This window comes from Melozone crissalis, unplaced genomic scaffold (genome assembly GCF_028551555.1).
Source record: "Melozone crissalis strain CALT ecotype California unplaced genomic scaffold, PUWL_Pcris_2 ptg000223l_1, whole genome shotgun sequence".
In the NCBI taxonomy this organism is placed as follows: domain Eukaryota; kingdom Metazoa; phylum Chordata; class Aves; order Passeriformes; family Passerellidae; genus Melozone; species Melozone crissalis.
In genome coordinates, this window is record NW_026535986.1 from 952387 (window position 1) to 979851 (window position 27465).

Sequence of the window (27465 nt, forward strand, 5' to 3'; positions counted from 1 at the left end):
TGGGCCGGTTCCATAATAGAATCTGTTTGCAAGGTTGTTCTGAGTTAATTAGTACTTTTAGTTTTCATTATTTTGATCCGCGGTTTGGTCCAGAGACTAATGGTCAGAGATACCTCAGCATCTGTCAACCATGCCGCAGTCCCGTCGGACAAGCCCATCGAGCTGGAAGACCTCTCCTCGGAGGCCGAAGAAGCTACAGATGAGGAAGGGGCGACCGCACCGTCCTTCGACCACCCAGGGGCGGGCGGATTCCAGCTCGAAGAAAGCGAGGCCTGGCCGGACCAGCCGCGAGATCCTGAATTTTAAGTTTCTGTGGACTTCCCGTTCTTTTTATTTTATTTGTTAAGAAACGGGGAGATGTTGTAGTGTGTTTTTAAGTTTCTTGTTTTGTTCCCCCATTTTAGGTATTATTCTCTCCCTGTTCTTTGTAAGATGGTTCTTCCCCCTCCAGTTTTCCCGCCACAGAGTCTTTGGCAGTTATGTTACCACGGTTACCCCTGTCCCCCTTATTTGTCAGTCTCTCAAGTTACATAACTGCTCCTCCCTTATCCCACCATATAAGTAAAGTTTTCCTCCTCCCTGGGCCCAGTCAATCACCCCCCACTCCTCCCTGCTTTCGAGAACATTCTTCTCTCTGGGGGTCATAGTTGGCTGGCGTCCCAGGGCCCCTCCTTATTGGATAAGTTCTTGTGTCAGTTTTCTTATGTACCTCCCCACATGTTCCCCTATTGGTTAGCTGGGCTTCCCCTCCCGTCTCCACCCCTTCCCTGTAAAACTCTGTCTCCCCCCCGTGTTCGGGGCCATTTTTGCTGTGGGTTTTTCCACCTGTTGGTTTGCCCTGTGCTGCATGTGGGCTCTTCAATAAACTGACGTTTTACCCCCAGCAAGTGGTCGCCTCCTCTCTCGTCTCGTCCAGCGCGAACCCAAGTCCGCAATCCAGCCCAGCCCGAGGCCAGGACGCCAAGGGGGGCTGGCCTCAGATGCGCAGGGGCGTCGGCCGCTTTACCCCTTCAGCTAGCCGGACTTAGGGCTGTGTACGCCCTCGCGCACTGATGTTTTGCAAAAGTAGATTTCAGAAGCTCATTTTGCTTAGCGGAGGCCAAAATCACTTAGTCTTCTAGGTTTTGAATTTGTCATGTTTGCTTTACTAGGAAACACATCATTAGATTTTTGAAGCTGTATGTATAAAAAATTGCTACTTGGCCTTCATACAGCATTTTCAGCTTATGTGCTTTTTAATAGCACAATTGTTGTTTGACACAGTTACTGGTTGAAGTGGATTTTTAAAGTTATTCAATGAAATAAGTTAACATTAAAGTATTAAAATATTATTAAAAATTTCAACAATTGTATTAGTGTGAACTGTAAACTTTTTCAAAAATGGAAAATATTATGGTTTTTCCACTCTGTGTACTTTTAGAAAAGGCCTTTCATGTAATAATAATAAAGCTTGGTACTGTGGAGTATTGTTGATGGAGTTTAGATATAGAAAAGACAACTCTTTTTTCATTCATAACTCAGAATTTTATGGAGTCAACAACAGCAGTGATAAACTGTAAAAAGACCACGAGACATAAATCCAATTTAAATGCTCTGTCTTCTATAATTTCATTAGAAAAAGAAATAGATATAAAGTGAGGCTATGAGACTGTTTTCTATGGAAGTGTCTGCCATATAATCCTGTTTTCTAATGGTTTTGATTTTGCTGGAGTTTAAAATGCAAATAAATTCAGAAATCGTAGTCTTTAAAATTTCCACGCTGTGTATGCTCTAGATTGCTATAGCGCTGTACTCTCACTTTAAGCATTGTTGATGTGTCTTTTTTTGCCACATATTGAAGACTGAATTTTTACTTCATTGATTTGTACATGTTTCTGAGGAGAAACAAATACCAACCTTGTCACCAGTAATGGGGACAGGATTTGATATTTCTTGAAGACCTATTAAAATTAATATTCCCATTGCTATTGATGTCAGTGGAGTTAACTCTCAAACTTCAGTTTGAGACCAGCAGCTCCAGGCATGAGCTTAGATGGAGGCAGGGATGTAGTTCTTGGATAGAATACTCTATTCCTATACAGAAGGAGTAGTAAAGTTTTGGAAGCCAGCCAGGTCCAAACATTGTTGCTAAAACTATTAAATCAGACACCATAAATATTAAGGGCCAAAACATTATCGCTGCACATAAACAAAATTGCATACCCTGACAAATTTTACACATTTTGCTGAGAAGGAAGCCCTAAGATTTTAATTGAAAGGGAACCTCATGTTATACTGCTAAAAACTGGCAAAGAAAATGGTCCCTGAGAATGTTTGGTTTATCCTCTTAAATCCCTTCGTGACAGATTGTTCTTATGCTACAGCATTACCAGTTTGTATTGCTGGAGGAAAGTTTAATTGGTTCAGCTTCAGGAGCAATTAAATGGCAGAAAGTAATAATATCGTTAACATAGACTGTCAGCAAGTCCATGTGTTGTGTCTTTGTTTCCATGTTGATATTTTCAAGAACATGTACAAATGCAATGCTTTAATTCCGCTTCCAGTGCAGTCTCTCTGGTTTTGATTGTCACCTACACCAGGAGCAGAGGTCTGCCTATGGAGCTTGTTCTGACTGCACTGCTCACACTAATGCAAAGCTAATAATGATGGGGAAAGCACCACCAGTGTGTTGCTGTTCCATTTAAGAAGTCATTTTAAGGCTTTTTTGACTAATGGTCAGATCTGCTGCTCACATAAGTGAGCTCTGTGTTCCTGCGCTGCAAGCTCACTGGTCCTTTCCTCCCTCTTTCCACCTCTTCTACCCTATTTTTGCTTTTTCTTACATAATTTTTCTGTATGCAAGAACTGTCTTCTGGAAGACTTTTTGGAGACTTCCAAGAATTACAGTGGAACACTCTTCTTGATGCTCCAAGGAAAATAATGAAAACTGGTTGTGTTGCAAACATTTTCTCCTGTTAAATTCCAGATGTTTGAAGACTGACTGAAGATCTTTTATTTTCCTTAAAAGCAGGTCCCACAAAATGGCTTTGGGAGAGATACAGGAGAAACTTCCTCTGCAAGAGGAAAAACCAAACAGAAAGCCCAAAATACTAAGCTTGTTTGTGCAGGAAATTCAGATGATCTCTATTTCACTCAGGTCAGCTCTCAGGAGTGTACAGGAAAACTGATAATTTACTAAAGGATTTCCTTTTGGATTTCCAGTGACCTGTTTGGTTACCACAGCAGTACTTTTTTGACCTGATGAACACTGGACATGACATTTTAGGGAGCAGGTGTTGGGATTTTTTGTGTATATTTTGTTTTGAATCCTGAAGAAATGTGGTGAGAGCTGATGTGTTGATTAAACTGAATTTGTAGAAACACTGCTAGAAATATGTGTTTATGAAATGTTTATGAAAGTATACAAAGAGTAGTGCATCAAAACAACCATACTGAAAGTTTTGCAGGAAAAAGAAACTTTATATTCTTTCCAATGTTGTTTAATATCTCTTGAGATAAAGTTACTTGCTCTGAGCACAACTCTCTGGAGCCTGGAAGCCTTCTTTCCTTCATGAAAGAAGTGGTATTTCATTTTGAAGGTTACTGCATTTATACCAGATGAGTTTTGAGCACAAAAGTTACTGCATTATCTACTGACATAATTTATTGTTTACTTGTAAAAGAGAGATGAAAAGCAGATCTCACAAGCAGTCCGAAAACGGATTTTATTTCAATTAGAAATCTTTCTGATGTTTTGTAGCAAACTTGTTTTAGATTAATTTGGATGAACCTTGATAGATTAATGAGTTAATTAGCGCCTTCCCTTTTTGCTTTTTGGTACAGGAATCAGGAGCTTAAAGACCTGGGAGAGCTTGCTCCTCACTGGGACAACATGCGCAAAAGTGTAATTGCTCACTGTGATCAGTTGCTGAGCATGTACCAGGACACTCTGGCAGAGCTTGGGAAGCATACAGGTGGGAATCTGTGATTTTATCTGGAACCTTTCAGAGCTTACTAGATTGTTAGCTATAAAATACTGGCATATTCAGTGGGAATAAAATACATAAAAATCTTAGAATCAAAGGATGGTTTGGATTGGAAGGGACCTTAAAGATTATCAAGTTCTAGCCCACCTGGACCAGGTTACTCAAACTCCCATCCAGCCTGGCCTTGAATACTTCCAGCAATGGGGCATCCCCAGCTCCTCTGGGCAGCCTGTTCCAGTGTCTCACCTCCCTCCACATTAAAGAATTTCTTCCTTATGTCTAATCCAGATCTCCTCATTTAAGTTTGAATCCCCTTGTCCTGTCATCACATGATCTTGTAGAAAGTCCCGCTCCAGCTTTTATTGTAAGCTCCCTCCAGGTACTGAGGCAGTAAGGTTGCAATTGCATCAGCCTGAAATCTCTTTCCCAAGCTGAACTGTTCCAATCAGCATCTCTGTGGCCTCCTCTGGACTCACTCCAGCAGGTGTGTGTCCCTCCTGCGCTGGGAGCCCAGAGCTGGATGCAGAGATCTTGGTCACAGAAAAGGAGAAATCCGATTTGAGTGTATTAAAAAAAACCAGTCTCTAACTGAAAGTCACCTTTTTGAAAGCAGTCGGTCAGCTGCTTAAATATTTGGTGGGGGAAAAAGCTCTTGTGTTGCACTAAATGTTGTATAATTATTTCCATTTTGTTGGCAGAAGTGACGTTTCTTGTATTTATGATTGTTTGTCATCATCAGAATATCCCAGTTCCAATTTTGGCATCTACTGTCTAGCCCAGTATGGCACTTCCTGATTCTGTTTTAAATAGTATCTATATGTATTTTCAATCTTTGCCTAATTAATCTTGAAAGCGCTCCATAAAGTGTCGTAAACAAGCCAATAAATATAGATAATGACAGATCCAATGTAATAATTATAACATTCAGGAAGATATTGAGGGGACATTTTGAGATTTTAAAAAACAGACAATATAATCTCTTAAACATAAACCCTGCAAGACCTGTGTTGTGCAAAGTGGCTTTCTAAAGGGTTTATAATGTTAAAGGACCCATCTTAATTGGGTCTTGAGAGAAATAATGTGGTCCTGGGAAACTGAGGTCATCCGGGAGGAGCAAATCAGCACATGTAAAAGAGAAAGGGACATTAATCAGAAAACAAAGCAGTCTAATACAAGATTGTATACAAGATCAGAAAAGCAAGCCAGACATAGATTTGATTTAATACTGTAGTTGAACAAATAGTTACGTTGGGAGCACGTTGAAATTCAAGTACTTATGAAGTAGAAATTGCTAAGATTAGGGATGTGAGTACAATTTTAATTCAGACTTTTCAGGTCAACATATTTCAAGGCATGCCAAAAACCATTTTGCTGTTCAGTGTAGCCAGTGCAGGTGTCTTTCTTCATCCTAAAACATCGCCTGAGTTTGTGTTGAATTGTTCAGAAGGGCAGATGGCACCTGCAAATAAAATTTCTCCAAAATATGCTCATGCTTCCCCAGCACAATAATCTCACGTTGGGCTTTTTGAGTGATACCCACTTGAACTCAACCAAACTATTTGGGAATTTAGTGGAGAAGGCTGTTAGGAGACCACCTAATTTCTTTTTGAAGTTGAGAGATTGCTGTGGAAGTATGAGGAAGCCACATTAGTGTTAGACAGCAATTTTGGTTTACCAGCATATTTATTGAAAATGGATGTTTAAGAAAGTTAAAACTATTTCAGATTTGAGTTGTTTTGGCAAACACTTTTATCCTCAGTTATGGGAGAATTTGAGAGAATGTAAAGCATTTTATTGTAAGGAAATATACCAGGAAGATATAAGTGTTAGGAAACAAAAAGCCCAGTAATTTCAGGTAACTCTAAAGCACAGATTTGGTGATATTGGGAGGGAGTGGAACTTTGAAAATTATTTGTTTGTTTCAATCTGCATCATGGGATTTCCTGTCTAATCTAAAATTTTGACTCCTGGCTGTGCTCTTCATCTGTATTAAATTATAATTTTAAGTTCCTAACTTAGGGAGCAGCCTGAGCATGCTTGGCTGGTCTGGAGCATCGTTGGTGCCCTCTGGCAGAGTGGTTTATATTGGGAGGCTCAGTGCTCAGTCCTGTGGCAGTTTCAACAGATAAACACTAGCAAGTCTTGATTGGGCAAGCAAAAAACAATTTAAAATATTTTCTTTATCTTTTTATGTGTTTGCTTCAAAAAAAGGCTGAACCTTGGCAAAACTTATTTAAAAATTCCATCTGAGTGAGAGGAATTTTAGTTCTAGTAATTAATAGTTGGCGAAATGATAGAATGTTGGAAAAGTGGCCTAGGTGAACGTTGGGCTGCCTGAGTTAGAAGACTAGGCCACCTCTCTTTCCTAATCTACACCCTTTTATTTTATACAGATTCTGTATTAAATGTGTTCAGGTAAATTATATTTTAATGCTGTCGGACTTTAATTATTTTTCTTTACGCTACCAAAAAACTACTCAAATTCTAATGTTTTGGAAATATACAGCCATATTAATTTGTTTTGTTTTGTTTTTCCAAGGCATCATGCCTCCTCTGAACAAATATATAGCTTTTCTTAAGATAGTTTGTGTTTCTTTATTTGACCTTTCTAGGAAGAACGCATAGCCTATTCAATACAATACTTTTCTTCAAAGAAAATAATCTTACTTGGAAAAATGCAGTGCCATCATAGCTCTGTAACCTCGCAGTTTTAGCACAGAATATACACAATGCACATTAACTGCTGCGTTGTCTCCAGCAGACTACAGACTGATTTCAGACAGCAGGGAAGAGTATCTGTCTCCCAGAATAAAACAGTTAGATTGCTCTGTGAATTAAATGCTGCTTTGCTGCTTCCAGTATGGATACATGCTGAGACTCAGTGAACATTTCATCTCCTAATATATAATTATCCATTGAAGGTAAATTAAAGACAACTCCTCACATACAAGTATTGTCTCCCATTAAAAGGAATACAAAAACATCTGGGTAGTTAAGACAATGATTCTTTAAACTTTTGTTTTTCAGGTTCTTCCTTTAAATCAAGCTGTAGCAAAGGAGAAAAAACACTAGAATTCATCCCAATAAATCTTCATCTGCAAAGAATGCATGTGCATAGTCCTCGATTGAAAGGTAAAGAAATTCCCCAAGTATGACTAAGTGTGCTTTGAAACACAGTTTCACTGAAATCTAGAAATCACATCCAAAGTCAAAGCTCTGCAAGGAATTTCCCTGCCTCGTCTTCTGATGCCACAAGTTGTGGACAATTACTGCACATCTTGGAAAACTAGGGGCTGGTTAACTAAATTTCTTCCAAGTTCTTTTCTAAAAACAGATTCCAAGAATGTGCTCATGTTGTTCCTATGACACTTCAAGCAAATAAGTAAATGGAGAATATGTGCTATTTTGGCTCAGTGTTGAGTGAAAATACTGCAAACTTCCAACATCCCCTGGAAAGGGGGATAACTTTCTCTAACATGGTCTGTGGTTCTTTTTAACACAGAATTCTGTTGTTGCCACTTGCATATGATTTTAGCAGCTTCCTTTACAGATCAAAGATCATATTGATACATATATATGACCAAATGGCACAGTGAATAATTTGTTGATCAATTGAGATCTGATAAATTTGCTGTAACTACAAACACAGAAATTACATTCTGATACGGTTTTTGCCTTATTAATACACTCTGCATCTAAGATTGTAAAACAGGAAATAAAAACAGTGGTAAATTTCCTGTTTTGTACTGTGTGAGTATACATCCACTTCTAAATTGGGACACAGGGGCTTCCAATTATCTGTTAGATACTTGTTGGTTCAATATTTTGTTATTTGTTTTACTAAAAAACTGTGCCTCCAAATATTTCTACAAGATGGGGATTTATAGTGACATAATGTGATAACACAGATTTTAATTTAATGTTTTCAAGTTAATTAATTAACTGAAAAGGATTTTTAGGTTTGTAATGGGGGCCAGAAGCTTAACGTTGTCTTTTCAACAAAACCTCTTTGTGAACAGGACACTGTTCTATTTGCTAAATAAAAAGAGAATTTGAGTGAAATCTGTGACTTACTTAAGCACCCACAACTTTTACAGTACTGGAGTTTTGTTTTGCTTTTTAATGAATTTTCTCCCTTCTTCTCCAAAACCATTTTGCTTTGCACACATCATTAATTGATAATCAAAAAGAGTACAGGAAGAGATAAATGTTAGAATTGTTCTAGTTGTCTTCCAAATTTGGATCTTCAAATTATAAAACTCTGCCTCTGTTAGTTAACTGATGTTCTTCCCTGTGTCTTGTATTAGATACATGCAGGCTAAGCAGTTTGCAGCAATTGCTAATTGATCTGGAATAGGCAGCACTTCGATATGAAGTTGGTCTTTCTCAGCTCATGGTTTGCTTGGCATATATCAAAGGACACCTGGAATATAACCAGGAGAATGATACTGGAAGGGGAAGAATAAAAATTCATGGAGGTGGCATTTAAACAAGCTAATGATCCATGGAGGTGTCATTAGCCCTTACACTATCAGATATCTTAATTTTGGGAATGCAAGATAGGTTTTTATCCCATCTATTGTATATACACATTGGTATGTGGGTTTTTTTGTGTTTGACATGTATAATAATAGGTTTGCTTTTCCTGAACTTTTGTTTGGGTTGTCATTGAGTACTGAAATGGAAGAGAAAGTGTGCTTAAGCTTTCAGTAGGAGTAGCTTTGAGGAAAAATACTGTTTTCCTATGGGTCAATGGTATCCTTATCCATTTGATAAACCCCACATTGTGCTCTGTTCATCATACTAGAGAACTTAAATCTGTATATTGACATAGCTTTGCTTTTGTTTCTGTTTGCAATATGTGCTTGTTTTAAATAGATTTGGTGAACTGAAGTGGTTTTTGTTTTGCATCTGGCCATTTTAAGACACTGACTGCCTCCTCCTCCTCCTTATTGTCAAGTATCAGTGGAGTCCTAATAGCTGAAGAATATGTATTAGTGATAATCTGTATAAAGACCTAAAAGAATGGGCTATTTAAGAACCTTGAGGCTCACCTTAGGCAAATGAAATTATGTCACTTCTCCTTTTAAGTGGATATTGAAGAGTCACCAACTCATTAGAGCTCAAATCAATTTGAGCAAATGTGTTCTGAGATTCAGCTCAGGAAGTAAGGCATAGTTCATTAACTGTGAATCATTTGTACAGTGCTCATGCTTCTGGGCATATTTATCATCACAATGCAAGTTCTATTTTAGGAGAGGTCTAGATTTTAATTTACATGGGAAACTTCTTTGAGGAATAAAACAGTTCTCAAAAAACATCCTGTAACGTTTCCTTTAGAAATGCATTTTAAAGATGAGGCATTCGGAACTGCACTTTTGTACCTCCAGTAAGTTCAGGTACAAAACAGGTACTTACTGTAAATGTAAATTTTTAAACTTAGAAAAAAATAGTTATGTGGTGTGGGATGTAATTAAATCTTCATCTCCACCCTGAGAATCAATCACGAGCTCTTTGAAAAATGATGTTTCACCTCCAGTTCTGTAAGCATATATCCACAAAAAGAATTCATCCCCTATGTCATAAGGCACCAGGTATATACAGAAAGAGACAACAGATTGTTTTCTCAGCAAGCATTTCATTAGTATGATTTATTTCCTATTCTGGTAGCTTCTCAACTGACTTTGTGTTTATAAACATATATAAGAAGTGTATATCCTAGAGCAGGGCTCACCAATTCAGCATTAAACACCATTATATCTGAAAGTACAGTAGCATTACATCCGAACAAATTGAAGCTAGAAAAGGAATAGGGATTTTTACTAGCCTAATTGACTTCTCTGGGAATGCAGTGAGTTTGTTGTCATTTGAAATCTTTTAATCAAGATTAGATGCCTAAACAAAGAGATGCCTTCACTCAACCAAGAGACAAGCTTGATGCAGGAATTATTAGCTGTGATTCAGTAGTCTCTATTATTCAGTCAGACTATTCCATCAAAATGGTCTCTTTTGACTCTAAAATGCTTGAACATGACTACAAGTTAAATAATGAAAGGGGCAATAGAGTGGAATACGCAATGGGCCAATTTACTTGTCAGCTTTGTAAACTGCAGAGCTGGAATATTCTTCTACTCAGTGGCACATAATTTACATATAGCCATAAATCAAATGAACTTTTTAAAGTGTGCAGTGGCTGTATAGAAAGATTGATTAGCTCTTGGGCCTTCTTGGGACATGGATTATCAATTATTCCCTGGAAATTATATAGACTTGTCCTTACTTTTTGTGGAATAGATGTCATAGTGTTTCCATGATTTAGGGATAGAAGCATTCAGATGTCTGTGTTCCTCTGTTCCCATTCCAGATGCTCTGTATGATGTTATCACTGTGGGAGCCCCAGAAGCACATTTCCAAGGATTTAAGAATGGTGGTCTCCGGAAACTGCTGAGTAAATTTGAGGCTGAAAGACGAAAGTAAGTATTCTTTCCAACAGCTGGGAAAATACCATTAAGGTTGCATTAAAATGCTATAAGCTCACTGAATAACAAAACAGTTTATCCTGCTGAATGAATGGAAGATTAAAATCTGGTAGGATTGAACACTGCATTCATAAAATATTCCCCTTTTTTCCCCTGCTTTGATGAAAATTGAAACACGCTCTAGTTCTTGTGTTAAGACCAATTTTGAGTAAACACAGGAAATTACCTCAAGCTGTGCTGCAGGGTGTTCAGGTTGGGAGGATTTCTTCATGTAAAGGGTTTTTGTGCATTGGGACTTGTGGTGGAGTCATCATCCCTGGAAGTGCTCAAGAAAAGGCAGGACTCGGCACTCGGTGCTGCGGTTTAGTTGATATGGGGGTTGTTCTGTCAAAGGTTGGACTCGATGATCTTGGAGGTCCTCTGCAACCTTAATGGTTCAAAATTATGATTTTTTTTCCTTGTATTTTAGGAAGCTGGAGGTATATCAGTACTTGAAAACCTGCTGTTCAGAATGAGCGATCTCTTTGGCAATTCTTGTGCTAAGAGGAATGTATCTGTAGACAATTTTTAAATACAGAAATTGTAACTTAAGGTAGCAGCTTTATTTCTGACAGGCCTGGGTGTATGCTAAGGTAGAAGTATTTTTAGTACGCTGTGAAAAAACAAACTACTCTTATTCTTCAGAAAGCCAAAATAAGACTAATCAAAAATAAAGGTTTCAGTTTATTGTGGAGCTCAAATGCTTTGTTCACTGTTGAACATGCGCCAAAGTGTTAGTCACATCTTTTCCTAAGAATTGGATGTATTTGTGTTTGTTGCTGTGGCTGTTCAGATTTTTTCAGTAGTTGTGACTGCTCAGTGCTCCAGCTGATGGTGCCAACTGCAGTGTTACAGCATTCCAAAGGGAAAGCAGGGAGGGAGTGCTCTGATCTAAATTACCATGACAGTCCACAGCAAATTAATTCCATTATAGTCAATGCTCAAAAAAGTTTCATGGATAAAATATCATAGAGAATAAAAGGGAAATTATTCAATTCTTCTGTTGACTTCTAGGTTGAATAGGAGCTGGCATTAATATTAACATCAAACAAAACCCAGCAGATCTAGTTGCTTTGAAAGCTGTATTATTGAGGGGGTCTTGCTTGCCCTACACAGTATAAAAACCCTGTTAAATCTTCGAAAAGCTTTCATTTCCCTGACCACCTCTGATGCTGAAACCTGCCAATGAAACACGTACATCATGTTGATCACATAAGACGCATCGAGAAACTCGGTGTTAATATTCTGCTGTCAGCAAACTGGTATGGGCAGCCTCATCCCCATCATATGAGGGCCTAGAAAGTACATGTTTTCTGTTGAAGAAAATGCCTGAAGACACTTCTTAAAGTATTTTCTCCTTTACTATCTGATTAATGCAGTTGCAATAGTGATTTGTGGGTTTTTATCATAAAAATTTATAACTGAAGCCGCTAGATATAAATAATATAATAGACATAATCCTTTAAAGTTATATGATATAAAGTAGCATTACAGTTCTCACAGTGCTCACCTTTCAGAAAATGAACCATTTCTTACTACATTCTCAATCTTATAATGGACAAATTTATTTCACTCTGGCGACAACAGTGCTACTTTGCATGCACCTGTTTATTTTGCTGGATAAAGGTGTTTTGAGGACACCTTGTGTCCCCCGGGGCACCTTCTGCAATTTGAATTTCCTGTTTTATGATGGGGCTAGATTTTCTGAAGATTTTGTTGAAGGAAGAAGTGACACCTTGCGATATCAGTCAGAATACAGAACGAACAGGAAAAATGCAGATTCAGCAGCCGTTTTCTCTAGGCTAACTGAGCTGAAGACCTAATGCAGGACGTGGGAAGAGACTAGTTCTCAGCCAATCCTAGCAGCTGTCTAGATGTGACAGAATTGCCTTGCGTGTTTTTGACCTTCAGTCTGATTATTAGAGCAGTTTATCAAAATATTCAACAGTGTCAGCATATTGCAATATATTTCTTGCGCAGTCTTAGACTTGTGGAATTTGCAGACAAAGAGAAACAGTTATCTGGTAGCATTTGCAGTTGCAAAACAAAAACAAGACTGAGACATATGTTTTGTGAAAGTTTATCAAGCAGAAGAATGTGGAAAATGTGTATGTGAAGATAGTTCTGGCATCTTTTCTATTACACAGAATATCAATCTTTGTGCAGACACAAAGGGAAAGTCCTGTATAATAATATTTACAAAAATGCAGTGGCTTTGCAATTCTTCTCTCATTTATTACCATCAGGAATGTCATATCCAATTTTTATAAAAGGCACATTATAAAAAAAAAATAGGACCTGAAATGAGAGCAAGAAAGGCTTTTCTTTTAAGTGAAAAGTTTCTGGTATGTGATCTGAAGAATGTCCATAAAGCAAGTTTAGGACTGAAATGACCGCTGACAGTCATGTGGTTATGGTTAATGATGGCGCCAATATATGGAAATGGTCAAGTGTGGTTTTATATGCTTAGTGAAAGCTTTCAAACTTTTCCCAGAAAGCATTATAATACAGTTTTCAAAAGGTACCTGAGTCATAATTTACATATGAGAGGTATGTTTTCATTATGCTGCTGCTATTCTGCACTGGACCTACCCATGCGGCCTTTACCCTAATGCAGAAGTTTCATGCAGTTTGTGCCTTAGGACACCTGTGAAAAGTTTCTCTTCTGCCTAACAGTGCTTACATACCAGAGCTGCATGCAGCAGTAAGCTTTAAAAGTAGCTGCAGAGGAGGGAATGTCGCTTACTTGTGAGTGGGAATATCTGTTTGTGAAGGCTAAGGCCACAGAAAACCTCAGCTAGTCATACATGCAGCAGTGTGAACACAACAGTTAGAAACTTCAAACGTGTTGTTTCTGAAAAATAATTACACATTCTTCTAGGGGGATTGAGAAAGTTGCTCTCAAATTATGAGAGGAACTAAATATTTGAAGTTGTGTCGTGCTTTCTAGGGTTCTGAAAATGTTTAAATTGTCCAAATAATTACCAGTCTGGTAGTGCACTTCATTCTGAAGAGTCATTCTCTCTTCACTAATTCCTTTACTTAAAAGCTATGATTTACTTAATTGCAATGAGAACTGCCCACACCTTTGGTGTCACTGCCCTCTTTCTTACAAGTGGTGTCTGTAGCTTTTCTGCTGCAATATTCAGTGAAGCCTAGAGCTGTGGGAGATCAGTGAAAACTATCTAGGATTTAAAGACTGAGGGAAATCCCAGAAAGGAGTGAACTTGATAACAGCATTAGCCAGATTCAGCCTGCAAAAAGGACTTTTTGATAAAGGGAGGGAAAAGCCTGATGGGGAATTAGAGAAGTGTCAAGACTTTTAAGACTATGTCTTCACTGCAATTAACATAGACTGTTGCTCTTTGTCCCTGCCCTATCCACTGAGCCTGCTGCTTGAGGGTTCCAGTGGATGTAGTGCCAGATCTGACTCTGGAAGTCATCTCACTAACAGGCTCTCCACCTCAAAGGCAGAACTGTGGCAGTTTCTTGATTACTCAGAGGGACAGAGGTTTGCTTGTTTTTCCTAATTCATTAGGAGGGACAGTTTATATTATTCACTTTGCTGAAATACTCAGAATTATGACTTCTACTAGACATGGGTCTAGTAGACATGAGTAGCTCATGTAAGTTGGAGATGCGTCGTAATTTAGATGTGGCTGGTAGTAATGGCAGCTATATGCCATTAATCCTGATTGCTTCTACAAAGAATTGTATCTAGGAATGAAGACATTGGTGAAAGACAGAAAAATAGAATGGATATTGGGGAATAGAAAATTAGAATTGGGTATTGAGAGTATACCTCAGCAAAATATGTAAGCAAGAGCCTTCATTTTAAAACTGCTTGAAGCTATCCTTATTTGCCAGAATCATAGAAAATGCTGAATTGGAAGGGACTGATCAAGATTTAGTTTCTAATTTGTAGAAAACTAAAGAGAAGGAACTAGAATTCACTCAATAAAAGGCACAAAGGGGAACTGGGGGTAGGGAAGAGATCTGGACAAAGACTGAAATGAAAGCGAATGCATAAAGTTCAGAGGATTGAACAAGTGTCAGTATTTGGTCTTGGTATGCCAAATTAAGAAAGAAAGAAAGTGGTGAAATGGCTGAAGGGACTGAAATACTTCAGACAAAAAGGAGAGAAGGGAGATACAAACAGTACCAGCTGGGAGTAGCATGTACATTCCTCTGGCATTGGTGATGTGCCAGGAGGGGCTTGGGTTCTTTTTTTCCTGTTTTAATCTGAAGCTGCAGAAGATTTTGGTTAGTTTCTCTGAAAGACTAAACCAGGGCTTTATAAAAGGAAGGGTTACGTACCAGAGGTTCAGGTGAGGAGCTGTGGGCTGCAGGCAAGAGCCAGTGGGTGTGTGCATGCTGTCTGAAGTGGTGTTTGAGAACAGTGGTGTAAGAGGATATTGCATAATTTGTAGGGAGGAAAAGAAGAAAGAGGGATAGGAGAAGTCCTGCAAAATAATTGCAGTAGTTTGAACAGTGGACAGTAGGAAGTTTGCAGTGTGCATTTGTGTGGTTTTGAAGTAATTCACTTCCGCACCCATTGCTGGGTCTCTTCTTGCAAATCAGATGCCTGTTCTTTATTGGAGATAACTCTGTTTATCGTCTCTTCCTGGACATCATTGAGGCCAATCAAAACACAGTGTGGGCCACTGATCAATTCAACCTTAATGGCCCACTTGGAAAGACTCGGTGAGGCAGTCAATTCTCTTTTGGGGAGCTCAGTTGGAAGAATAAGGAGCCTTATGCTCTTTGATATTATTACCTGACTTTGTCAAATATTTTCTGTCTCTAGAATTACAGTGTTTAAAAGAAACACATAAAAACATGGGGGTTTATGTTCAGATCACCCACTCAAAGGAATTTTGCACTGTATTACTTGGAGCATGTGGTGGTGGGCTGTTTCATGCCGTTTATGCTTTTACTGTTCAAGGAAAGGTTTGTTTTTACCCTTAAATGCAGGATCAGTGGTGTCTGTGAAGTTCAGGCATCTGGCGTTTTTTTTTTTTGCAAAAGTAGTGGTAAGATTTTTAGCACCATAAGCATTGCTGTTAATGGCAGAAATGAATTTGACATGATGTGACTCTCTGTTATCACAGCACTGGATACCAGTGTATTTACTATTCACCTGAAAACACAGCCAAGGCAAAAGAAGTTCTCAGCAACATCAGTCATCTGCAGCCTCTCATATCAAGCCATGCAGACCTGCTGCTCAGTTCTGCAAGCCAGCGTTCTCCAGACAGCTTGAAGAACTCTTTAAAGATGCTTTCAGAAAAAGTAAGATTCAAATCCTCACTGCAATGGAAAATGGAGTAACCAAGTCTCTCTAACTGCTGGGGAGGAAGGGGGGGGGGGTTTCTGCATCATTTGACTTTCACAGCATCAGGAAATGTTAAATAAACTCAGCTAAAATAAGCATCAAAATGTTGTTATTAGAAAAATAATGTTATTTAGCATTTCTGTAGGCCTTCCGTATAGAAAATTAATGAAATCTATAAAGATTGCTTTATTAAAAAGTGTAATTAATTTAATTTCATGTAGCTTCTTCATCCTCTAGTGGCTACATACTGGAGTTTATGAAAATATCAACAATTATAAATAATTTTGTAGTATGAGAAGTCTTTTTTTTTCATTCTCTTTCTATGATATTTCAAGCTGCTGGTTATGGGAGGTAGTTCAAGCCAGGTTGGTGTATAAGGTTTAGAATAACAGCATGATCAGAAATGGTGATGCAGCCTGGAAGGAGAAGCTGGGAAATTTGCTCTAGGAGATCTCAAAGTTTATTTCTCTTTTTCCTATTATATCTGTCTGTAGCTGTAACCTCTTCCTCATTTTAGTTCCTTTAGTTCTAAATTAGAGAAGATAATGTTCGCCGCTGGTCTCACAGACTGATAATGGAGATTAGCTGAAGCCTGTAGTGCTTCCCAGCATATGTTACCCTATAAAAATATGAGCCCTTATATGAATAACAATATGAACCCTGTGACCCGAGAGCTTGTGAAGAGTTTCCCATTTCTCCACGGGCCATCCCTTCAGCAGTATGATCCCAGTATGGCTCAATAACACGATCAGTAACCATTTCCATGCATCTTCAGCTATTGGGAAGTGACAGCCCTGTTGGTCTGTTGAGCACCATTACCCCAGCAGCTCCTTGTGCCATAGGAGGGTTTCAAATATTGATATTGAGCTTGGCCACTTGCTGGGAAGGCATTCCAGAAGAGCACTAGGGAGAGGAACATCGCTCTCAGCGGCAGATGTGTGAATCCACACTCGCTCTGAGAATGTGGAGTCGCTCTGAGCGTCAGGGGTGATGGAAGAAGGCAGAATTCAGCCTGGAAATGAAACAGAGGAATTTAAGGAGGGGGACTGTAGTGATTATGGTGTACCTCTGGATGCAGGAGGGCATTTTTAGCTGTGCATAGAAGAGTGAAGCTGCTCTGTTAGAGGTTAGTTCAAAGAAATCTGTATGCACAGGCAAAGCCAATCAGGCAAAGAAGGGTTTGTTCTGAAGATCCAAGGGGTGGTTGCTGAGCAATGTGCATTTTCTCTGCCATTGGCCTCTGGACAGGAGGAGGGGATGATTTCAGAGGCAGGAGCCATGGTACTAAAGTACTGCTTGAACCATGGCTCGCTAGAGACTCTGGCTATAAAAAGGGGACAAAAAAGACAATTCATTCAGTTTGCTAAAGCCTTAGGTATTTTACATTTATAGCTGGTGGCTTAGTTGAGTGTGTTCATATCAGCTTTTCAGGACCAGGATTAAATTGCTGTTAGTGCATGAGCTCAGGTTCCCAGAAGAAGGAGTCTCACCCCATGTACTCCTTGGATGTCTGTCTAGCCTCCACCTTTTGCTTGGAAGAGACAAATCCAGTTGTCTGAACAACTGCAGCAGGAGTGGTTCAATACCTGCTTCCCTGTCTATTACCAAATGCACTCCTAGGAAAAGGTGGACAATAGAGAAATAGGGTGGATTGCTGAGGAAGCAAGTGTGCTGGGACAGCTGCTTGTAAAGAGGGGAGGAGAGATGGGGAAGAGAGACCAAGAAACAGCTTCAGGAAAGAGAAATACAATTTCAAAGCCCTAAACTCAGTGAACCCACACAATACTGAAATTAGATCCCTCATGGTTAATTCAAAGCCTTATATTGCTGTCTTGAAATATTCTGTCTGTATAGTCTGGTACAGTACTGGAGAACCAAGACTACCAGAGTGTTCCTGCTTGCATTTAACACAGAGTAGCACATGCTCTGCTGAGTATAATGACATGATATCTGCTTGTGCTCCTGAGGCATATGTAGTGCTTTGCTATTCCATCTTTCCTGCACTTTTTGTATGTAAAAAATAAATGCTCTGATGTTTTAACTGGATAGATATTTAGAAAGTAACATCTGTTTGAAGCCATAAAAATTATTTGCCTGGTGATTAAATTCTGCAAGTTTATTAAAAAACATATCACTTGGTATATATAAGAATTCTTTCTATAATTATTAGGTAGCAGTGAGTAAATCTGAATTATCAATAATGTGAATTACATTAAAGTGTTCATGTTGGAAATGGAAGGACTGGCTGCATGGATTGAAAGTGGAAAATTAAATCAAATAATTCCACTGCTGCTTCTTAAAAGGAGCTTATTTTCTCCTGTTAAGCATCTCCATATATAATTTACAGTTTCCTGTAGTGTTTTCCTGAGACTAACCTTTTATCATCCCTTTTTGTTAGTTGATTAAGGAAGCCTTTAGCTATCGACAAGTGTATCAGCATTTGCAGCTTGCAGCAGGCTTGATAAATTAATTTTCCAGCTATGCCTATCTTTGTTTGCAGAAATACTCTTTAGTAGAGTATCTGAAAGAATTTGCAGAGTTTTTATTTCTTTGTATAGACTGGTTTTGTGATTTCAGTGCAGTTTCATAAATAGTGATGTTCTGCAAATTTAGCTGTACTGAGCTGTTAGAAAGTGAAGTTAAAACATAGACTGCTGTAAAACCAATGGGATCTCTGAATGGAATTTAATTACAGAATTATTTGAGTTGCTGCATGAAAAATGGAGTCACACTTCTGTACTGATTTTCTTTTAAAAACTAAATTTCCCTATAAAATATTTCTATTCAATTATATTACTTAAACTTTGCAGTCCTAGTGGGCATTATTTACATCAAGCTATCCAATTCTCCTAATTTTTTGAAATGTAAAGTTTTTTTGAGCGTTATTCTGAACCAGAAACGTGAAATTTTCTCAAACAGACATTGTGGGGAAGGTAGATATTAAACCTCAGCAAAACCATGATATTGCTGTTTTTAAGGGTAGACAAGTAATGGAGTTTCAACTCTCTTGCTATGGAACTGTAGAAGTGTTGAAGAGGAGCTTTGCTGTTACCACACAACCCCTCAAATCTCATTGTGCCATGGTAAGGCAAAGAATGGTGGGGTGTGATAGCACTATTCCCCAGAGACTAAGTCATTCTCCAGGCATGCACCATCTGGGTTGGAAATGTAGAAAACTGCAATTGTCCTGCAGAGCAATTCAGGACAACGAGGAGACAGTCCTGAGAAAACTGTTAAAAAATGGCCTTTCCCTCAGGCACCAAGTTGGTAATGAGGAGAAGGAATGGGTCTGGTAATATCGCCAGGGAGATGAGTAGCGTTGCCAAGTCTAAAGAATCCCAAGTCAGGTCTGATTTTGGTTTTAAAAAATCAATAATTTTTCTTAGATGTGCCTGCAGTTCTTATTTTTAGAACTGTAGAGATTTATTTGGAGTAAAATTTTCAGCCCGTCCATGTGAAACAATTCAGAAAGCATTTTTTTGGTAAACATAATGAAAATGGGAAAGACAGAAACTTCTCATTTAAGTACCTCACCTAGCAGCTGGAGCCTTAAGAAAACCATTAATTTTTTAGAGCCTTTCTGTCTTAAATATCTGTAAACTTTTGAGAGGGTCTTGAGACAGGAAGGCAAGAAAAAGAAGTTGAGTAGGAGTGGGTGCAAAAGAGGAACAGGTAGCATGAAGAAAGGGATAGGATAAGAAATGCAGAAACTGGGAGAAAAGACTTCCAGGAATCTTCTCAGGAGTTCCAGGGAGGTGCTGGCACTTGGCACTTGTTTGTTTTGGGGTTTTTTTGGCTACTTTTCCCTCCAGTTTTTGCATAAGCAGCACATAAGGGCTGAAGAGAGCTTGGCTGGGCAGCCCTCATTTTTGGCATTTCCTGCTGGTTGAGGCTGGATCCTCTGACTCTTATCTACATACCTTCCCACATCCCTGTTTAATTAAGATTGTCTGCACAAAGGCATACTTTCCTTGTTGAGGTGGAAGGGAGATGAATAATGCAGGGAGGTTGAAGGATTTAAAAAATACGGTAAAATGCCAGCTGTAACAGTCAACATAGAAAAATGATGCAGAGATTGAATAGCATCTTCAGAAGACCCGAGAAGACAACTTCAGAGTTTCCTTTCTTTAAAATATACAAAAAAATCAAGCTTGAAATCAGGTGTCACCTACCATGATATCTGGGTTGACACCTACCAGTAGTAAAACTTATCTGTGGAAATACTGCTTTTGCAGATACTGCTATTTCAGCATTGTAGAGTGGTGGGTTTTATTTAGAGAGATTATTGAACTGGTTAATTGTGTTTTATCTTACACTTATTCAGAAATCATTGTGCTGTGGTTGGTTACTCTTGGAAGTGGTTCTTGTTGAGGCTTGCCTCTGAGGTGAAATTTGGAATTCAAATAAAATGTGAAAAGATTGTGATCTCTGACAGATAATGTGCTCCTGTGTTAATGCTTAGAACACTGGGATTGTAGAATGTGATCTCTAAAACTCTTGAAATTTTCCTCATTATTTGTTGGCCTACTTTGTTTTCTGCCTCCCAGGCAGGCCTGAAACAAATAGCCGCTCTGCCTAAGGATAATTCAGTGTTACACAGCTTTGCTGCCATACCACATTCTTTGCTCTAACCTTTCCATTGGTTTGGTTTTTTCCCTAGACGGAGTTATTTGTGCACACGTTCAAGGACCAGCTGGTGAGAAGTGCCCTTCTAGCGCTGTACACGGCCCGGCCTGGCTGTGTGCTCAAGAAACCAGCTGTGCCCAGGAGCAGTGCAGAGGAAGGGGCTGATGCACAGCACCAGGACCATCCTGCTCACGTCAAAAGGCAGGACTCCATACCCCATCATTCTGAGTATGATGAGGAGGAGTGGGTAAGTGGACAGAAACCCTTGGCCAGTGAAACCCTACAAATTAGCATAAGCCACCTCAAGCCCTCAGTGTCCTTGTCACATGCCGTTGCAGGGGGCAAAGGGGTGCAAAACTGTAAAATTGTGCTTCTCAGATGCATCGCAGATATGCAGATTTTGAAGCTAAATTGCAAGGCTTTGCCTAAGTACAGTGTGCTGCTCTGAGACTGCCTAGTTGTGCATAGAACAGTGAAGGTGTTGAGTGTATTCTTGCCCAGACACAAGAATAGTCTTTGTTCTTACTTGGGTTGGTTTTGCTAGTTGGGCAGATTTAAGGACTGGAACAGTATATGCTGTTCACAGGGAAATGGTTTTTTTCTTCCCCACCCCCTGCAACACCCCTCTCCAGCCCTCAGGCTGTAATCATTTTAAATACACTGAATTAACCCTCAGCCCATTGCCCCTAGACTCTGTTCTTAGAAACTGTCTGAGGTTCTGTAAAAGAATTAAATACAGTGTTTGGATTTTAACATTCTTAGCATATCTTTCAAAGATATGTATTATTTATATGGCTGAAATGTTATAAATCAATTATTTTGGTGGATGTCTTCTTTAATAGGTCTGTTACTTTATTTCATACGTACTCAAGCTATTTTTATTCAGTCCAGGCTCATGCTTTGAGTTCATCACTGTATTCTCATAGACGTAAAGGATGTCAGCATATTCATCTCTATTGTAAATAATTAATAACTTGTGTGAGCTATGGTATTCCACCTAACCTGTAATTTTTTCCACACCAAAAATAAAGGAAGAAGAATATATTTCTTCTAGAAGAAAGGCAATTATTTCCAGCCCCATGCATTAAGTATTCGTGAAATTTAAACAATAAATAACTCATTATTTCATTTGTCCTCCAGTTTTAGAGCCTTTAATTCACTTTTTCTTGTTTTCTCAACAACCTGAGGGGCTGGAATGGTGCTCTTTGCTTGAACTAAAGCCAAAATGTTTGTTTTTAGCTGTTGAAACATTTAGAGATATAAATAACACAATAGTTTTTGTAAAAGAGATAAATTTTGCACTGGAAAAAGTGGCATTTGTGAAAGCTGCATTTTAATTCAGTACTGCAGTTCAGCATCTCTGAAGAGAAGATAGCTTTGCTGTAATTCATAACTAAAAGCCGCCAGGTGCTTGGTCCTCACCTATTAAACTGCATAAGTGGGTCATTTTAAACAGCATTCATTTTTTTCTGCTGAATTAGTAATCTTGATTCAAATTAAATGTATCATTCACTGTTTTCTGAATTGAGCTGAGTCAGAGTCATTGTCAAACTTGAGACAGTATAAATTTTGGAGAAATTTTGTGATTTTTTCTGGATTTGAATGGTTAAACTTTTCAGTTATTTCTGTCAGTAGAGGTGATATGAGTTTTAATAATCAAATTGTGATTAGCACGATGGAAAGAGAAAGAATAAAGGCATGTAAAATTTGAAAAAACACTTAATCCACTGTGAAACACAACTATAAAGGGAAAAACTTTAATATATGTTGCTTTGTATGCACAATGCTCTATCCTCCTTTGCTGTTGTAGGTTTTTTCCTCACTATTATCAGTACTAAGTGTTATAAGTACTATTATAAGTACTAGTGTTACATTTTGCAGTTGGAACTTTAGTTTTGCCTGAAATCTACATCCTTAAACAACTCTTTAAGCTGACCCTTGAAGCAGCCCACGAGGGTGTTAATCTCTGAGCAGAGCTCAAAAAGGCCTTAAGGAATTATCTGAATATCCACTGAAATGAAGGTGACACAGCATCTTCAGAGTGCTTGGACGTGCAGATGCTGTGCCATACATGGCACAAGCAAAGCACACAGCTGAAGTGGTGTGTATGGAGGGACAAGAAGTGACTGAGGAGCTCTGTGGTGAATTCGGAAAGGCTGAGAATCCTTTAAAAACAGAAACAGCCTCTGGGACTCCACTGGCTGGCAGTGTTTAGAAGGAAGACATCCAGTCAGGTGCAGTGACAGAAAGGAGTGTCCATTCCTGCTCTCTGAAATGAGGAAGGTGTCTTAGTTTTTAATGATACTTTCTGATCAGATGGAACTTAATTACAATTTTTTCAGTTGGATGAATGAAAGAGAATTATTTTACAGGCTCATTTTTAATTGTCCTAGGAGAGGTGCCCAGCTTTCACTGATGCCAAGGCCTGCCTTTCCATCTTTTCATCTGCTTAAGAAGATGAAAGGTCAGTGCTAGGCTACAGGAAAATATTCTGGAAGTAGTAAAAGATGACAATAAGAAGTGACGAAGTGAAGGGAGACGGCCCATCTTAATTGATCAGCATCGAACTCCAATTTATTGATCTAACATGCACATTTTTATAACCGTGTTAATTAAGTTCATACATATTGCAAAACCCGAGCTCATCATTGGCTACAGATTACACAGCAACCCCTCCTCTTGTTTTCAATACCTGTGGTTTGTTATTGAGACCAAAACTTGTGTTTCTCATCCTGTTATTAACTGTTCTCAAGGCCTCCATGTTTGTCACTGCTTTCCCATCACTACCCAAGGACAAGGTATTTACTTGTTATTAAAAACAAGCCTGAGAACTTTGCTGTTTACAGCTGCCTTTTACTTTTCAATCAGCTGTATATTTTCATGGCCTTTTTTCCTTCAAGCCATGTCTGAGCAAAATTCTCCAACAAAGAAACGGATTAATTTCTTCTCATGGAGAATCATAGAAGCCACTTGATTTTCAGTGATGGGAAACTGCAGTTTTACTTGAAAATTGTTCCTGCCAAACTGCAGAATTTCAACAGCCTTCTTAGATAAACGTGACTGCCTTTGGTGCAGACAGAATAACATCTCAATGAATGATAAATAGATGCCTCTACATTTTCTATCTGCCCACAATCCCAGGAGCCTCCTGTGTGGAGAAAAGGGGCTGTGAAACAGGCCCTTGCTCCCTCTCAGTTGCTTGTATATAAAAAAGCCAGATACATGATAATAAGAGTGAGCTTTCTGTCAACAGATGTTTATGAATTTCGCTTCTAAACCCTCAGGGAACGTTTGTGGGAATATTGTATAGAAATCATCTCAATGCTGGGTTAATAGTTGGTTTGAAAAAAGTGCTCTTTCCAATGTGAAACAAGGGCTCATATTTGTGTTGCTTGTGCAATAACTCCAGATGCTCTTTAAGAGCTTAATGCTTTTTTTGTGCAGGAATTAAGTTCCCCCATCACACAAAAGAAAAGGGAAATTAGATTGCTCCAACTTCTCTGAGCAACCTCACTTGCATATTCCTCAGCAACTTCAGTGACTGAAAGCTCTGAAGCTCCCTTATACTCTGGAGGATTCTTCATAGAATCCTTCTCCCCAGAATTATGCTTGTGGGCGGTAAAAATCAGTAGTTTCACACATATTGTAAATGTTTTTTCAGGATTGCTTGAAGTGCATAGAGGAGGAAACTTTTGAAGGAATCTATACCTGCCCTCAGTCTTTTGTGTCCTCAGGAGGAGGGAGCAGGGCATAAGATAAGATCCCTCTAGTCAGGCTGAAGCGAGGCATATAGTTGAAAAGCGACATTAGATTTAAATGTTTGCCTTAGCAGTGGCTCTAGATTTGCCTCCACTCAAAATCCAAGGGTTGCCATTTAAACGGAACTATGCTATTTCTCTGAGTTCTCAGTTTTCTTTAACCTTCTCTCTTGGTATTTTTGCAACTTCATTTTTCTGCCTGAAGACCTGACAAATACATAATGCTTCTGGCTCTGTAAAATACAAAACAAAGCAGTGATGTTAAATTCCCATTTTTAACCCTCAAGCAAACTCTGGTTGCTCTGCAATACTTTCAGAATGACTCAGCATTGAAACATATACTTGGAGAGGGAAGGGTGGTTTCTGTGGGTTTGTTATGGTTTGGTTTTAGTCTGATTGCTTGTCTTGTGAACAGCCTCATTACTTGTATGGCTTGGTTTCTTCCTTCTTATTCAGTGCTGCAAAAGTAGGTGCAAAAGCTTTGATTTCTGCAGCATCCAGCACCTGAAGGACCCTCCCTATATCTCTGATCCATAACAGCTCTTTCTTATGCTCCACATGATTTCTTTTCCTCTCTGCTTGTACAGAACTTTTTGTACCTCTCTATTACTTCCCTAATTCTCCTATTGTAAACTCAGTTAAGTGTGATGGTTGCAGTTTGTGTGAGAGGTGAGGAACAAAACTGAAATTGTGTTAGCTAATAAATATGCCATGACAGCAAGTTTCTCATTTTAGTCCTTGAATTAACATTTTCTTCAGCAGAGTAACTGATGTGATAAAATACAGGATATGTTAAATTATCAAAAAGAGGTTATTAAACACTGTGACAAAACTGGCCCACACAAGGTTTCATTTGTCAAGCTTTGAGTGTGTCTGTACTCTTAAGGTATCATTTAAATAGACAAGCTGCTCAGTTCCTTGCTATTAGACCTGAAACTTTGTCTGCATTATGTCGAGTTTGAAGCGCTTGTGCACAGTGTCTAAAACCATAAAAGTTTGGGTTCATTTACGCTGCAAGAGAATCTCCATGAAAAAGGCTCAGGTTGGTAATAGGCTGAAGGATGAGAGGAGCAGTCGTATGCTAACATCATGAATAACTTACTATTGTCCCTTTTTGGTTTTTTTTCTGCAGTAACATGCAGTGATAATTCTGGTCTTTTCAGGACAGGGTCTGGGCCAACGTGGCAAAGAGTTTGAACTGCCTTATTGCCATGGTGGACAGGCTGCTTGAAAAGGACAACATCAGCAACATCAAAGAGGGTGAAAATGAGCCTTCAGCAGAAGATTGCAAGGTGTTGCATACAGGCGGTAAGCAACCTCCCCTAATTTTTTTTTTTTTAGTCATTGACAAGAGTAAAGAAAAATTTGCACAGCTACAGAAAAGTCATCTAGAGAAGACTCCATAGTATCTTTGATGAGAGTGCTAATGGCAAGGTTTACACATTTGTGGGAGGTTATTTATCAAAGTACAGCTTTAATGTGTGCTCAGACTGCTTGCCATGTGCAGTTGTTTGTACTAGAGTGTAAACCTTTTGAAACTACAGTCTTTTCTTTTTGTAGGCTGATGTAATTTAATTTACTCTAGATTTTACTTGCGTGTAGTATTTTGAGGAAAAAAAAAATTGGACTGTGTCTTACCCCATAGAAAATTTGTAAGGAAAGGTGAACATTCTGAATCAGTGTCATTCTCCTGCAAATGCTTCTGCTTTTCTGAGGTGATATACTGAGTTTTATTTTCTGATTTGATAAAATTCATGTTTACCTGGATATACCTGTCAGCCTGTGTCAAAAGGTCAAATGGAATAATTCAGTGGGATGATGTAAAGAAAATTTTGTGACAAGGGTCCTTGTCACCTTCTGATCTTCTCCTTCTCATCTTCTGATCTTCTTCTGATCTTCTCCTATGATTCATGTTTGCATTCTTGATGCATAGATTATATCTGCTTAATAAGTCTAATGGGATTTTCTAGTCTGAAAGTGTGTTGCAATAAATGAAACAGATCCTTAGTGATGGTGGTAGTAGTCCTAATGGAAGGACATCAGAGCCAACCTTTGTGCCACTCTTTGGCTAAATAAATCAACTCCCCATACAAAACAACAAACCAACACAACTGCTTTATTTTGTACAGTTTTGTATAGTTTCAATTTTCTTTTTTTTCATTGTGCATTTTATCCTGTGTCTTCCCTTACATGTTCTCCACGGAATTTAATTACATCATTTTATATAAAGACTTTTAAAGTTATCAGTACTCACTTGTAATTTATTTCTTACACAACAAGAATTAAAATCACTTTTAAAGTTTTATGTCATTTGTGTAGTACTGGTGAGATCTGTGAATTCTGGTTGTAGTATTGATTTTTAATGCAGCTGTAACATCTGCATTTTACCAGTGTGAGAGGTTTATGCTGGAGTCCTGGCATCCTTGTTTTCAGTGCAAGATGTGTTGGACTTGATTTTGTGTGATTTGTTCAGAGAGCAGCTTATTCCTTATCTGTTTGGTTCTCTAAGTTTCTGTCTACCAGGCATGTAATGTTAGACAGGAGGGTGATATAATCTCTGCTCTCTAGTGAAGGCTTGCAGGTGAAAAATATCAACACAGCTTTCTACACCTTTCCCGCCTTCCTCAGAGAAAGTACAAATATTCAACAGCTAGGTAGGTGTAGTTTTGAACTTGGGAGAATCCTTAGATGGTGGGCCTTTTACAGACTTTTACAGACTTTTCCCTAATTTCCTTCACTCTCTTCAACCCCCTGAGTATCTCCTCTGCTATACGCCGTGTTATGGATTTAACCAGCACAGGCAAATGAAATATTGGTTACAACTTTTAGGTCACAAGCCAAAAACAAAAAAGGAAAAAGCAAAGTTGCATCATTTAAAGTACTGTAATAAGGCAGCCATCAAGTCATCAAGTAGAATGAAAGGTAGCTCTTGCTTAGCAATAATGATAATAGTGATGGTTAGAAAATTTTAGATGAGCTTCATCCAGCTGAGAGGTTGTCTTCTGGAGCTGGTGGGCCAAAGACACAAAAAATATCCAACTGCTATGATGCTGGAATAAATTCTTGCTTTTTTCTTCATTTCAGAGCCATCCCTATTTCTCTTGAATAAGTACAGGTGTCCTTCAGTGAGAGCAGTGCTTTTGTTGAGCTGTCCTGAAAGTTCTCTAACACTCCCTCACATGAGAGCTGCAGAGATCTGTGGGGCAAACTGCTGTGTTTTCATGTCCTTTTTGAGTAAGACATCGTTTTAGGAATGCCTTGGACAG

The 27465-nt window shown here is 38.7% G+C and overlaps 1 protein-coding gene across 1 annotated transcript in view; it reads left to right on the top strand.

Annotated features, from left to right (window-relative positions):
* Positions 1–27465, top strand: part of LOC128949364 (inositol polyphosphate 4-phosphatase type II-like) — a 134270-nt gene that overhangs the window by 63728 nt on the left and 43077 nt on the right. Inside the window, exons 8-13 of the mRNA XM_054294230.1 lie at positions 3823–3953; positions 6993–7097; positions 10330–10438; positions 15595–15772; positions 20476–20688; positions 25363–25507. Coding sequence (XP_054150205.1) covers positions 3823–3953; positions 6993–7097; positions 10330–10438; positions 15595–15772; positions 20476–20688; positions 25363–25507 — 881 coding nt within the window. The remainder of the gene's footprint in view (positions 1–3822; positions 3954–6992; positions 7098–10329; positions 10439–15594; positions 15773–20475; positions 20689–25362; positions 25508–27465) is intronic.